This window comes from Sebastes fasciatus, chromosome 14 (genome assembly GCF_043250625.1).
Source record: "Sebastes fasciatus isolate fSebFas1 chromosome 14, fSebFas1.pri, whole genome shotgun sequence".
Classification (NCBI taxonomy): Eukaryota; Metazoa; Chordata; class Actinopteri; order Perciformes; family Sebastidae; genus Sebastes; species Sebastes fasciatus.
In genome coordinates, this window is record NC_133808.1 from 12,522,651 (window position 1) to 12,536,826 (window position 14,176).

At 41.7% G+C, this 14,176-nt stretch overlaps 1 protein-coding gene across 1 annotated transcript in view; it reads left to right on the plus strand.

Moving 5' to 3' along the window:
- The window catches only part of mgat4a (alpha-1,3-mannosyl-glycoprotein 4-beta-N-acetylglucosaminyltransferase A), a 40,164-nt gene that overhangs the window by 18,699 nt on the left and 7,289 nt on the right, over positions 1 to 14,176 (plus strand). The window contains exons 2-8 of the mRNA XM_074658892.1: positions 641 to 808; positions 1,786 to 1,926; positions 9,883 to 10,016; positions 10,134 to 10,180; positions 11,781 to 11,894; positions 12,897 to 12,972; positions 13,650 to 13,764. Coding sequence (XP_074514993.1) covers positions 641 to 808; positions 1,786 to 1,926; positions 9,883 to 10,016; positions 10,134 to 10,180; positions 11,781 to 11,894; positions 12,897 to 12,972; positions 13,650 to 13,764 — 795 coding nt within the window. The remainder of the gene's footprint in view (positions 1 to 640; positions 809 to 1,785; positions 1,927 to 9,882; positions 10,017 to 10,133; positions 10,181 to 11,780; positions 11,895 to 12,896; positions 12,973 to 13,649; positions 13,765 to 14,176) is intronic.

The window sequence follows — 14,176 nt, forward strand, 5'->3', positions numbered from 1 at the left end:
GCATGGTGTTCATTTAGTAAATTATGGTCCCATTTAGAGTAAAATAGACCATAAAGCAGGGTATATTTTAGGGCGTGGCTACCTTGTGATTGACGGGTCACAACTACGGCGTTGTCCAGTCTGGGAGTTGTCAGTGTTTTTGTCTTTCAACTTTATCCCTCTCACAGTGTGTTTTCAGTTCATGAAAGTTAATTGTAACACTTTGGTTGCCTAAAAATGTCTTTGTTGCTTTGCTATTCTACTGTATTGTGTTGCTGATACTTAGGCATTTTTTGATGTTGTATAGTTTGACTGAGACATTCTGGTTTAGCTCATGAAAGTGGCACCATAGTGAAATGTAAGCTGCAATTGAGTGCTTGGGTGAGGCAGTGTATTACAAACATCATCAGATACATTATGTTACAGCCACATTTACCTAATCCCAACCACACCATAGACTTACTGTCTCGCACTCTTCCAAGTGTTAGATTGGAAGTGTTGGCTCTGCCTAGTCTGTCTAGATGTTTTTACTTGGTGGCTGAACCGGCCCCTTGAAGCTAAAAGTGCTCTTTTTATCAGACCAATGTTTAATTTTCAATTTCTCTAACTTTATGTAGCGCCTGCTAATGCACCCTACTATGTTTTTTTTTTTTTTTTATAGAGAAGCTGGTAGCATACCAGCGGGAGTTCCATGCCTTGAAAGAGCGCCTTCGTGTGGCCGAGCACAGGACGCTGCAGCGCTCGTCTGAGCTCAACAACATTCTCGAGCAGTTCAGACGCGCCATCGCCGAGACTAACGGCAGCAAAGATGCTCTCACAAACTTCTCAGGTAACTGAAAAACACATACAAAGACTCCAACTGGGCTTTTACACTGTTAGGGAAACATTACAGTTTTTCAGTCATTTGTGCGCAACAGATGTCGCAGCATAGCATCGCCAGCCCTCTTGCACTGGCCCTTCATCACCTGTTGCATAGGTTAAAACAAGCAGTTTTCCTAGAGGTAACAAATGCTATTTTTTTGTTTTTACCTGCTTTTAGATATCTAGACATTGTAACACAGTGTTATGAAGAAGACTAGATCTTATTAGAGCAAAGAAAAATGCTCAGGGGAAGTACCTTTTCTAAGAGCTAGCTCATTTCTAATGAAAATGAAATGATCACAAGACCATTTCACTGCTTGGCACGGCACATAATTCAAATAAAAAAATGTTAAAGTCTAGTTTGCAATTTTGTTTTTAAGCTTATGTTGCACATTGTCTGCCAATTTTAAAATGAAAAAGTCCATTTCATATTCAGTTTCATCATCATAATGGCAGCGTTATGCTTCCGAAACTGAAAATTATCTGTCAGTTTAGTTTTATTTGAGTTTCTATTATGGCAGTTATTATGCATTTTCAAACATTTTTAGATTTAGATTTTCCTCATACATCATGCATACACAAATGGAAAATAAAAGTTCAATTAGATTATATGATTTTGTCTTCTTATTGGCTGCAGTGGACGAGTAGAAAACATCAAGAGCCCTGCATAAGGGAAATACAGTATGAACTTGTACACCATGCAGTATGGCATAAGTCACAAGCATAGACGGGGTCCTGCCTCCAGCGAGTATTTATATACCCCTAAACAAGTCAGATTTTCTGCTGTGTATACTTTATTGTTTCACTAGTTATAGCATCACTGCCCTACCAGAGCACATTAACAGGTGGTGCTTTAATAGTCAGCATAATTTCACTCCTGTCATCATTTATTGAAAGTGCAAAGAGGACTCCACTAAACTTGTTTCTCTGTGTGCTTGCTTTCAGACGAGACACAGAAACTACTGAAGGAGCTCGCGAATAGGAAACCTCTCCAGGTGCCAAATATCTACCACCACCTGCCTCACCTACTCAACAATGAGGGCAGCCTGCACCCCGCCGTGCAGGTTGGTCTCGGCCGCACAGGAGGTGAGAAGCGTATACGCACACAGCAAATTCAGTACCACAGTAACTTCCCTGATTAATGAGGCCTTTTCTCCAGAATATGCATGCTACACAAACACAGTAAAGCCTCCAGAGATCCTCATTACACCAGGGAGAGACTCAAGTCTCAACAAGTTTTTCAGTTGGACTTGTTCACAACACGTATCCACTGTGAACTGAGCTTTTTCTATAGGATCATTTTGAAGAAGATTTACACAAGATAATTATAGTGAATGTACAGTGTAACTCCCTGTTTACTTTACAAGTCATATATCCTACCTCTTAGCTTGTTCAAACAGGGATGTCCTTTTTGCTTTCACACCTCTGTCCTACTTTATATTTATGACATGTACCTTGCGCTTTGTGTTCAAATGCTTCTCTGTTCTCTCTTTTATTGAACCTGAGAGGTGCACTGTGATGTTTTGAAAAATGCTTTACAAAGAAAGTGTGGGAAACACTCCATCTCTAGGTAGTTTTCTTCAGTGAACATGTTGCTGCTGTCTGTCATTAGCCTCTTTCATGTGGATCATGTCTCTCTTTTTTCACTCTTTTCTATTAACTCCTATTTTCAGCAACCCCATTTTTCTATTTTTAAATGTTTCTTCCTTTCACCCCTCAAATAGCAACATTCAGCATGTGACCACCTCTGCTATATCAGGTTCTCTCTAAGAGGATTAGTTATCTGGCGTTTTGCGATAGGTGGAGTGAATTCGGGGTGCGAGTTTAGGGGCCGAACAGCTCAAGTAGTGTTTCCACATTCCTAATGACAATGACCTCGGGGAAGAACAGAGGCCCCACAGACAAATTAGAGGAAAGGAAGGAGGGACAAGTCGGCTCCCTGGCCCGTAGCCTGTTTGATCAATGAGTGCAAGATATTCCCACAGGAAACAAGGAAAAATGCAAGGCCTATCATTGCCATCTCTTAGCCACTGCCAGTCTGTCTGGTTTTATGACAGGTATTGGTTACCTTTTAAAAGACTCTTTTTGGCTAAGTCTAGAGAATGTCTAGCCACTGATAATGCAGAGTTTTTTGCTGCCTACTGATTTGTTCTCACCAGCTTCCCACTCTATCAATTGTGCTCACTGGAATGGGAAGAAGCAGTACCTCCAGCACACTACTGCCTCACAGAAGTTTTGCCCCTCCACGACCCATGTGCCTTTAGCCTCCCCTTTTTTCCTCCCTCATTATTTCTTTTTAGTCTTTCATTTTTTACTCCCCCCATCCCTTGTTTCTCTGCTGGTCTAAGCATATCTGACATTGGGATATTTATAGCCGTGCAATTTAGGACGTCATCAGCTCACTTATAATTGAACAAAGATTATGTGAAGAAACAGTTCAGAGAACCTCTGGGACTGAAATGGTTGGAGTCGGGCCTGACTGGAGCCCCTTTTAGGCAGAAACCAACAAAAGGGCATTATTGGAAATGCAGCCTTGCTCGTTCCAAACACACATATGGCCTTTTAGCAAGCCTCCAGCTTGCCAACTTGTGCCCTTTCACACACAGTCAGTACTTATGTTGTTGCCAAGCACCACCGACATTTGTTTAAACTGACCAGCTATTAAACATGTCACAAGCTACAGTCGATCTCTTTTCCACCCCAATTTGGAATTCCTTGTGCTGCAGTCACTGTTGACTCCTCTGTTGTCCTGAGGAGGATGTAGACCGTCACGTGTCTAAACCTCACTGGGCCTAAAACACATGAAGTTTCACTCAGCAGCGGCTCTATTCCGAGCTCCCTCCGGATGTCTGAGGCTCTAATGCTGAGCCCAGCCACCCTACGAAAGAAAACTCATTTTGGCCGCTTGTATACGCGATCGCATTCTTTCGGTCACTATCCAAAGCTCAAGATCATAGGTGAGGGTTGGAACACAGATGGACTGGTAAATCAAGAACATTGCCTTCCGGGCTCAGCTCCCTTTTCACCACGCTATATTCACCTTTACCACAACGACCAACCGCCACATCCAACACGTACAAGTGCTGAACAACAACAACAATGGTGGAGAAATTAAAACACAGACTGGCGGGTTCGTCCTCTATCCCTGCGTGATTCAACTTTCCCTTCATCCAGGGCAAGTACTCTACCTTGGGCCGACATTTTTAATTCTGCGGATATTCCGTATCATAGTAACCAAACGCAACCAAAGCGTCTCAGCTGAAAAAAAACCCCAGCTGCGCCTTGTTGCCCTTTTGTGTTCTGCATATAACAATGAAAAAGTATTTAAATAGTTTTAAAACTCTTCATCACTTAAAAAGCAACAATATACCTAATAATAGCCTAATTATGAAGCTTATTTATACTGCACTAAAATTATGATAAATGAAGAAAAAAAGGCAATAATATTGCATATTGCGTTGCTGCGCCACTCATTGTTACTGCAGGGGAATTTCCTTCACTGCGACAGCCCTATTGCCAATTGTATTTGTTATAATGCAACAGTGGTTTTTGCTTCTTTGTGAAAGAGACGTCAACTGACAGTAACATGAACTTATTTGCATTTTTTGTTTTCTTGTTTTACTGGTTAACCCGTATTATATTTCTTGCCTTTGATATCATTGCTTGTAGCAGAGGGTTTAATATGGCATAGAAACCTTTTGATTGTGTTGATTACTCAGTCAGTTTGGATGGCAGAAGTCTTGGTCTCAGTTCATTAATCAGCACAATCTAATCAACAAGATCTAATCTGAAACTAATTACAACTCTGTCGGCCCTGTTCCCTAACACAGGGGCTGTGCTAGAATCTTGTACCTTGTATATCAAACCTTCATGCAGACGTTTTTTGGCTAAAATGCCTCAGCAAACACGAGCCAAAGCTTTCAACCATCGCTGATTTCCCTTGAATTTCAGAAACAACACCTCCTTCTTGTTTCAGTGTGGGCCCTGATTGGCTGGGTGCATCGCTGCAGTGCAACACTGAGGGAAAGAAATGGGACATGGCTCTATTTTTCCAGCTGGAAGCAGTAACTCATGGCAAAGTTTGGTGCATTTCACCTGAAAATGGGTCACGCGGGGTCACGATTGGATCTGATGCCCACATGTTGACATTGGAATAGAATGATCAGGCTTGTTGTTTACACATGCCCAAGACGTGGGCGTTTTGGGATGCTTATCAGGCAGCGTGCACGTGCAACCTCTGTCTATAGTCCCTATTCACCTACAGGCTGTGAAGCTTGCACCGTTGATCATGTTTTTTTTTTAATGGAATATTGTGAATTTCTTCATTTCATTTGGTGAAGCTATTTTGTACAGTATTAAGAATGAGAGCAGAACCAATACAACACAGAGTATAATTACTGTTTCTGCAAAGGTTCCCTTTATACTGTGTACAATACCGGTTGGATGATTCAACCCATATAATGGGGCATAGGATTTATTATGGCTCTGACTGGTTATTGATGGCTTGCTTTTTTTTTTTCTTGTGTTGGAATTTCAATTTATTGAACGAACCACTTAAGTGACAAGATGCTATAAATGTGAGAGACGTGACCATATTTACAATAATGAAAGGATTTTTAAAAGGCTTTTTTAATTAGTTAATGTAATATCAAAAGCAAACACATGTTACTGTACATATACAAACAAACAAACAAGGTCATTAGTTATGGATAAAAATCCTGCTTCAAACAAAAAGAAAACTGTATATCTTATATATTTAATTCATGATTTTCTAAATTTCCAAAACTAAAATAAATTACACATTAAAGGGACTGTTTGTAAGAATCAGAAATTGCTTGTTAACAGCAACACCTGTGGCCGTTAAGTTAACGAAAGTCAGCGTTCTGTTGCTCGCGCTTGTGCTCGCTTTACATAGACATGAACGAGCATCGCTCAAAACAGTGAGGCGATACACGTCAGCTAAAACCACAATATCACTCTATATTTCACCTGCTTGGCAGTAATGTTAGCTGACCAGACGAAGGTCTCTCCATGAATCACTGCTGATCCTAGTGTTAGCTTTTCCTGCCTCACAGCCCCTTTAACAAATATACATTTTAAAATATTTTATATTGATCTTTTTATTAAACGTGTTGGTTACTCGTAAATTATTTTTTTTAAATAATTTTAACGAGTTAATTGTGATTTTTCAAAGTGTTGCCTGAACACAAATGCTTGCATCATTATTCTCATTACAAGCAATGATCCAGTGATGTCAGTTGTTCCTTCCTTGACACTAACCTTAACCCTAAATAAGGTGAAGCTACGGTCCCTAATCAGAAAAACACTCACATGCTATGTTTAAGCAAACGATTAAGCAACAATTTGCTGGATATTACAAACACAGCTGAACACCAGCTTCTTTACGTGCATGGCACGCCAAATCAGTTCCTTTTACTGATGTGACAGAGAGGTGAAAAGAAATGTAGATTGTTTTGCTTTCTTTCTGGAGGACATGAAAGGATGGCGGAGCGAAGCGTCCAGGCTGATCAAGGGACACAGGGGGGTTGGGGGTGGGGGGTGGCAGTCCTGGAGTCGGTCCCGCTCACGCTGCACTCGCATGCATTATCACTCACTCACTGTCTGCCACCCTCCCTTATTCTGTCACTCTCTGTCTCTTTTCCTTCCTCCCACATTCTCCTTTCATCCTCGACCTACTTTCTTGGTGGTGGTGGGTGTCGCTCGCTCCACGACACGGAGCTTAGTGTAAGAAACACAAAGCAAAACTGGGACAGATTCTCCACGCTGCACACATCACTCTGCACCCTTTCTCCAGTCCACTGAGCTGCTCACTCATTCTGCACCTCGAGTTTGTTTTGTTGAGGCCCCTTTGTTACCCCCACATTAGCTCAGTCAGCACGCTCTCCAAATTAAACTCCAATTCACACAAACACACACACACACACACACACACACACACACACACACACACACACACATACACACATACAGACAGGTGCATTAGCCCTGGTCAATGTACTTCACGTTTATTACATCCCCTATAGGCAGGGCCTGAAATTAGCACCCGCCACCCGGGTGCGTAAATTGTTCGCAGTTGCGGTTAACCGATTCCTGTTAAGAACGGGTTCTTACTTGTCCAATTCCTTGGCATCTCATGCTTCTGTGACTATTGATTCCTCTGTATTGATGCTTTCCCACAGTTACGCATGCACAATGACGCATATGCACGCTGTATCATGGTGATCTGTTTGGTCATCCCCATGCTCTATTATGTCTCATAAGTTGTTGCAGCAATCTTTGGGTTGATATCATATGTTAGACAGATATGGTGCTACATTTAACCATTTTTTACTTGAGAATTGATAGAAATGATCAATAATCCCTCCAAAATACCACATTAAGACACCAAGACCTTGAGGAACACCATAGAAAAAGCCACGCTGTGATTTGGTATCAATAACTTTTGACATTTTGAGATTTCTGCAAAAATTTAATTTTTCGGCGATTGGATGGCGAGCACTTCTGTTATGGAAACTGCTCAGAAACTCCCTTATTGTCAATCTAGCTAGGAAAGCCATCCATCCTCTGAATGCTCTAGGTCTGTAGTTTGTGGTTGTAAAGTTTCATGAGGCTGTGATTCTCCTAGAGGTCACCACAGGTCATTTTATACAGTGAGGTCAAATTACAAAAAAATGGTCTCACTACAATGAAATGGCTACTATGAGGACTAACATCATCACACATGAATACAGTTAGGCTCATTAGATCCACAAGAGTCTCAGCTTTACAGTCATACCCAATTTATGTAATTCCAAGACTGTTTAGGGACCCCAGTATGCAGAAATATTCAAATACACCATTTTAGAACAGGCAGAAATAACACATTTATACTGCATTCAAAAAACTGCATGGTCTTTGCCCAAAACTGCATGTGATTATCATTACATGTCTGTAAAGGGGACAAGCTAGTATGACATGGTTGGTACCAATGGATTTCTTTGGTTTTCTAGTTTGATGATATATTATGGACCTGCTGCAGTCTCTGAAAGACAGTGAAGTCGGTCGGGATCCGGGTCTCAGAGGGTTAATACAACACTTCTCTGGAAAAGCATTACATTTCAAGCAAAACATTATTCAAAACCACCTTCTATTTTGAATTCAGTAAAGGACAAGTACACCATACATAGAGGAGGAGAAAGCTAAACATGACATAGAGAGCTGCTGTTATCACTTACTGTGCTTAGCATGAGGAAAACACTGAATCAGCGTTAGATAACCAGCCTGATGACTTGTTCACCTTAGCATTTGCTGTCAATCTAGTGCGGGCTTACTCTACACTCTCTGCTCTCTCTTTCCCTAGTGAAAGAATCCTTGTATCCTTGTGGGTAAAATGAACCGGTTTAGGTCTGCAACAGTCTGTTGTGTCTCTCCCTCTTCACGCTAAAGAAGAGGCCCTCTGTTTACCACCACCAAGCGATAAGGAGATGACAATAGCCACTCTCGTTTCCTCTCTTTCCATTGTCTGCCTTCCTCAGCCTATCCTCAGCTGAATGTAATATCTGCTCCTACTTGTGACCTTTCTTAGCACCAAGATGATCATCAGCTTCATAATTGCGATCAGTGGGTTTTGCTGATATATGATTAATCGCTTAGTTGACTGACAAAATGAATTAATGACAATTTAGATTGAATGATTAATAAAAGGTAGGGTTGGTTGTGCTGTTCAAATACATATTTTGTTATATTTGTTGACAAATCTCATTACATCCCGACAGCAGTCAATAAATCAAACGCTCTGACAAAAAAAGAAAAATAAATCTGGTATCTGTGGCCGTCGCAGGACTGTAATAAGCCCGTTTAATCATTTCATTCGGCCTGAATGTAATGATTGGACTACCTGCCCGCATGCACTGTCCGTGCGTCATTGCGCGTCACTACAGTCTTCCACAAGCTGCTAACTTGACAGCTGTGAGTACTAACAATTGCCATGTTTGCAGTTCATTATGATAGGAGGGAGTGGCTATGGAGGGAGGCCTGGAGGGAGGCCTGGAGGGAGGCCTGGAGGGAGGCCTGGAGGGAGGCCTGGAGGGAGGCCTGGAGGGAGGCCTGGAGGGAGGCCTGGAGGGAGGCCTGGAGGGAGGCCTGAAGGGACGAGCTGTCAGTGTTCCCGGCTTGGCAACTTTCTCTATAGATTTAGTGATTTTTGGAGCTAGTGCTGCTAGCTACTTTTATTGGAAAAGAGTTGGCAACACTGGGCTCGATTCTTTGGTTGGATCATTTTTTAAGTGTATTGTACTCTTGCTGGTTTCTCAGCATTACCGACACTACCTTTAATCGTTTGGTATCAAGTAAGAAAACATCCGCTATTTCCAGCTTCCAGTAGGATTTGCTGTTTTTCTAGACCATTAGCCAGACAAAATAAATTTTTGATGTTTTTATAAATTAATTTTTAATCAAGTGATTGAAAAAAAGTTACAGATACATCAGTAATGTGATCAGAGTGGCCAGCCCCTCTCTGAAACTCTCTTGTCAGTTTTGCTCTCTAGTTTCTTCTTCTCATTGCTGTTGGCTTTGGCCTGTGAGGCTTTGTTTACTTAGCTGGTGGGAAAAGCTCTTAAACTTTAGTTATACTTTGCAGATATCTAGATAAAGAATGGAGTAAATGCCAGCTATGATAAATATTTGTCACCTCTGTCTAAAGTCCAAACATTGTTGCCTTTACGTGGCGATTCAGTGACACTCTATTTAAGATGTAAATTGAAATGTATGTTTTGGAATAAATGACTTTACCCACATTGTGTAGGATTGTAGTTTAAAGGCACTTCTCTTTAACAACATGCAGCATGGTAGTGGAGATTCCACCAGTCATCCTTCCCACTGCCATCTGTCTGGGCATGATTTTCTGTTCTTGTGGATTTAGGCCAATGTAATTAGTCGTTGTCTAACAAGGAAAGATTATTTGGTTTTGGATCCACTCGATTAAGCCGCCATCCCTGCAGCCTTCAGCACTTCCTGTTCTCACCTCACACTTTTCCTTCTCAGTTACCATGGTGATGGGGATCCCCACAGTGAAGCGGAAGGTGAAGTCTTATCTGTCAGAGACGCTGCGTTCACTAATAGACAAGCTGTCACCAGAGGAGAAACTTGACTGTGTCATTATTGTCTACGTTGGAGAGGTGAGATCTCATATTCGTACGGTTATGAGTGACAGCGTGATGCTTCTGCACAATTTCAAAACATTATGCCAAAAGGGTCTGTGCGTCTAATGTGTCCTCCTTGTTTTGTCTCTGCAGACTGATGTGGACTATGTTCACAGCGTGGTTGCTGGCCTGGAGAAAGAGTGAGTACTCTTCGCTGAAATATTGGGCCTCAACACTGCGTACGCTCAAATCTGTGCTCAAACCGTGCGTCCGAACATTTCACGCACAAATCCAGGATTCATCAATACCTTCTTCCGAACAAATTCAGCACTGCCTCTGACCATGCATACACACAAATGATGCAAGGCTCAACAATAAGGTTTGCCCGCTTGCCCGGGGCAAGTAAAATGCCACGTCGGGCAAATAAACATAGCAACTCACTTGTCCGATCGAGCAAGTAGTAAAAAATAATTTCACACTGTTTTTTTTCCAGATCTGATGATGGAAGTAGCTAAGGAGTGAGCCATCTCGCTTCCTTCTCATCTCTGTTGAGATTAGCAAATGGCGCAGTACCGATCAGGCGGCGGGTAAAAAAAAAAAAAGTTTAGGAGTTGAAGCGTAAGCGAGAATTTCTATTATCCTGGAAACAAAGTTTAGTTGGGTGGCATTAGAGGATGTGGCCGATTCGTTTACGTAATTAAAAATGTAACATCACAATTAACTTTGGTTCTTGTTGTTATTTGATAACTGCTAATAAATAAAACAATTTGTATAGGTGCAAGTAGAAATTGACTTTGGGCAATTAGATTTCTGTTGGGCAAGTAAAAAAAAAAACATTAACTTTGAACCGTGTGATGAAGGCCCGGCTGGGTTAGAAAATGTAAACACACACCGTTTAACTAAATGCATACATAGCATATTAAAACTGCATAGATTAAAAAAGGCGTTAATATACCGTCAATTTACTAATGCAAATTGCAAGCAGGTGTTAAGATGGCATTTCTAGCCTTGCTGGAAGATATTGCAGCCCAAAACTTTTTTTTTTTTTTTTTACACCATCGTCACTCCCGAGGAAACACTTCAGAAAAGGGTGGCTTTACTGGCTTCCACCTCGGACACTATTGATTAAATTTCTTCAGTCATGAAATTCTTTAGCTTTTTCGCTTTAGGTGCCATGCTTCTTTCTTACAACTTCACCGCTTTTAGGTCACTTTTAGAATGATTCTGATTGACGAACATACACACGGTGGTAACTAGAACTGGGCAATATATCAATATTATATCGATATCGTGATATGAAACTACGTCTTAGAATTTGGCTATCATAATATGACATAAGTGTTGTCTTTTCCTGGTTTTAAAGGCTGCATTACAGTAAAGTGATGTAATTTTCTGAGCTTACCAGACTGTTCTAGCTGTTCTATTATTTGCTTTCACCCACTTAGTCATTAAATCCACATCACTGATGATTATTTATCAAAAATCTCATTGTGTAAATATTTTGTAAAAGCACCAATGGTCAATCTTACAATATTGTTGCAATATCGATATCAAGGTATTTGATCGAAAATATCATGATATTTGTTTTTCTACATATCATCCAGCCCTAGCAGTAACAAAATAAATTGGCTGGTGCGCATGTGTCATAAATCCAACGGTAATTTTGCGTACACACTTATTTTGTGCACAAAGTAAGAACATTTCCATGCACATATTGGTGAATGAGACCTATTGTGAATAAGTGAGAGTGAAAGTGAGAAAAGTGTGTGTGTGTGTCACACTGTCAACTTCTTTCTCCAGGTTCTCTACAGAGCTGAGTTCAGGCTTGCTGGAGGTGATCTCCCCGCCAGCCGCCTATTACCCCGAACTCACCAACCTCAAAGAGACTTTTGGGGACTCCAAAGAGAGAGTCAAGTAAGCCATTCACATCTGTGTGTTAATCTGTGTGTTCACTCCAATTAGGAACAAATGTGATAGAAATCATTATGGTAATCATGGAGAAACCAGCCCTGAGAGAAATGAAATGCAGGGATTGAATGTGGATTGCAAAAAAAAAAAAAAAAACAAGTAGAAGGATGAGTCAGGGGGAAAGTGGGAGGGAGGGAGCGAGCGAGCGAGAGCTTTTAGGTAGGCTGGCTAGGTACTTAGTATTCCACAGGCATTTCTCAAAGTCAGATCAAGGTCATCAGCAGCAGCACCCTCTATCTCTTTCTCTCTGTAGTGCTCCCTCTTATTAGCCTCTGTACTTATCTTCTCTTTATAGTCAGCTAACAACTGGCTTCATTAGAAATCTGTTTATGGTGCAGTTCGTGCCAGCTACTTACAGTACGTTCTCTGATTATAGCCTTTAGGCCCAGAGGACTACGGGATATGTTTGTATGTGGGTGTTTGTGAGCACAGATGCTTCTGATGGCAATCTGAACAGTTAGTATCTTGTTCAGCATGGACCGTGGTATGAAACTGTTACATTTTGGACACTTGTTTTATGTGTGTGCGTGTAGTAAAGTGAATTGGATAGAAAAAGGCTGCTGAAACTGCAGCAGCACTACAACCACCTGGCTGAGTTTAAGCGCATGTTCACCTGAGTGTTAAATGTGAGTGTGTGTGTGTGTGTGTGCGTGCCAACTTCCACACCTGCACCCTGGAAGCATCACAAACACCTGCAGCCTGTGGTGAACAGCCACGCATCAGACTGCAAACAAGGGCAGAGCTTTCGGATCAAACAATTAGCGTGACAGCCTCGGTTTATAAATTATTCAAACATAGTCTGTTGTTCAGTGTACCTGGGAATACCTGAGCTTTTTTTGCATGTGAAGCAGTGTGTCTATACCCAGAGGGTAACTTGAAAAATACAGTAAGATGATTTCACTTTTCATGTGTTCATTATGTGGTGTCGATGATTTCTTCTTTGTTTAGATGGCGGACCAAGCAGAATCTGGACTATTCCTTCCTCATGATGTATGCTGTGAGCAAAGGAGTTTACTATGTCCAGGTATGTCCTTTTTAAATAGGTAAATGAATAAAATAAATGTTCCCACAGCGACTTGTTGGAGTGCATTTTAGGAGGGGCTCTGCAAACAGTAACTCACTGTCAGTGGGAAAGCCTATTACTAGGCAAACACTGGTTTGCTTGTAGTTTGGAGCATGTCATACCAAATTAGAACATGGCGAGCACTTGAAGCAAATGCATGTTGTTGCAGTCATTCATCAGAGCCAGTGTTGTTTTCATCAGACCGGAGCCAGTTTCACTTATTCTTAGCCTAATCCTCTTAGACTTGTACAGCTCTTATCTGTCCTCTTGGCTAAACTAGGCGTCCAATTTGGGAATGTTTGTATATAAATGTTTACTCTCAGCTAACCCCAGCCATTCACGGTTTCACTGTGTTGTTGTTAATCTCCCATCTTTCTGTCTCACGCATGGCGTATATGTCATTTCCATTCTCTGCTCTCACCTGGAGGGAAGAGGTATCGTCTGTCTGACAATCTACTGCCACTCTAGTTTAGCGTAGCGACTCTTTTCTTAGCTCAGTTCAGAGTGTTGTCCCCGAGTGAACGTAGAGGAGTCTCCCTCCTGCTTCTCACCCTCTCCAACAATAAACCACGATCTCTTAAAGTGGTTTCTCCTGTCTTACACTTTGTTCTCCTCTCTCTGTGCCTCTGTTCCTTCAGCTGGAGGATGACATTGTGGCCAAGCCCAACTACTTTGCCACTATGAAGAACTTTGCCCTGCAGCTCTCGTCAGAGGACTGGATGATCCTGGAGTTCTCTCAGCTGGGCTTCATTGGTACGCTCCATTAAGCACATGATCAATAGGCCCTTTTTCACAACAGCCGTTTTGACATGTCATTGCACGGTAAACACAGGTGTAATTGATAACATTTATTACGGCCCTGGTATTGTGCATGCTGGCTCACTGAAGTGGCGGTGACGCACTAAATAGAACGGAACCATCATTTATTTTTATCACCTGTGTTTACCCTGCTATGACATGTCCAACTGGCTGCTGTGAAAAGGGCCTATACTCAGCATCCACCGTGGGTCCGTCAAATGAAGCAATGAATCTGCAAAACCAAACAATGGCATTCCTGGCTAAATGGTCTCTCAAAAGTGATTATTAACTTTCTTAAAGGTGCTAAATGCGAGATTGGGAGCATTTCTATTGCCTCCGCACGGCTCTCAACATGGCGACGGCCGAG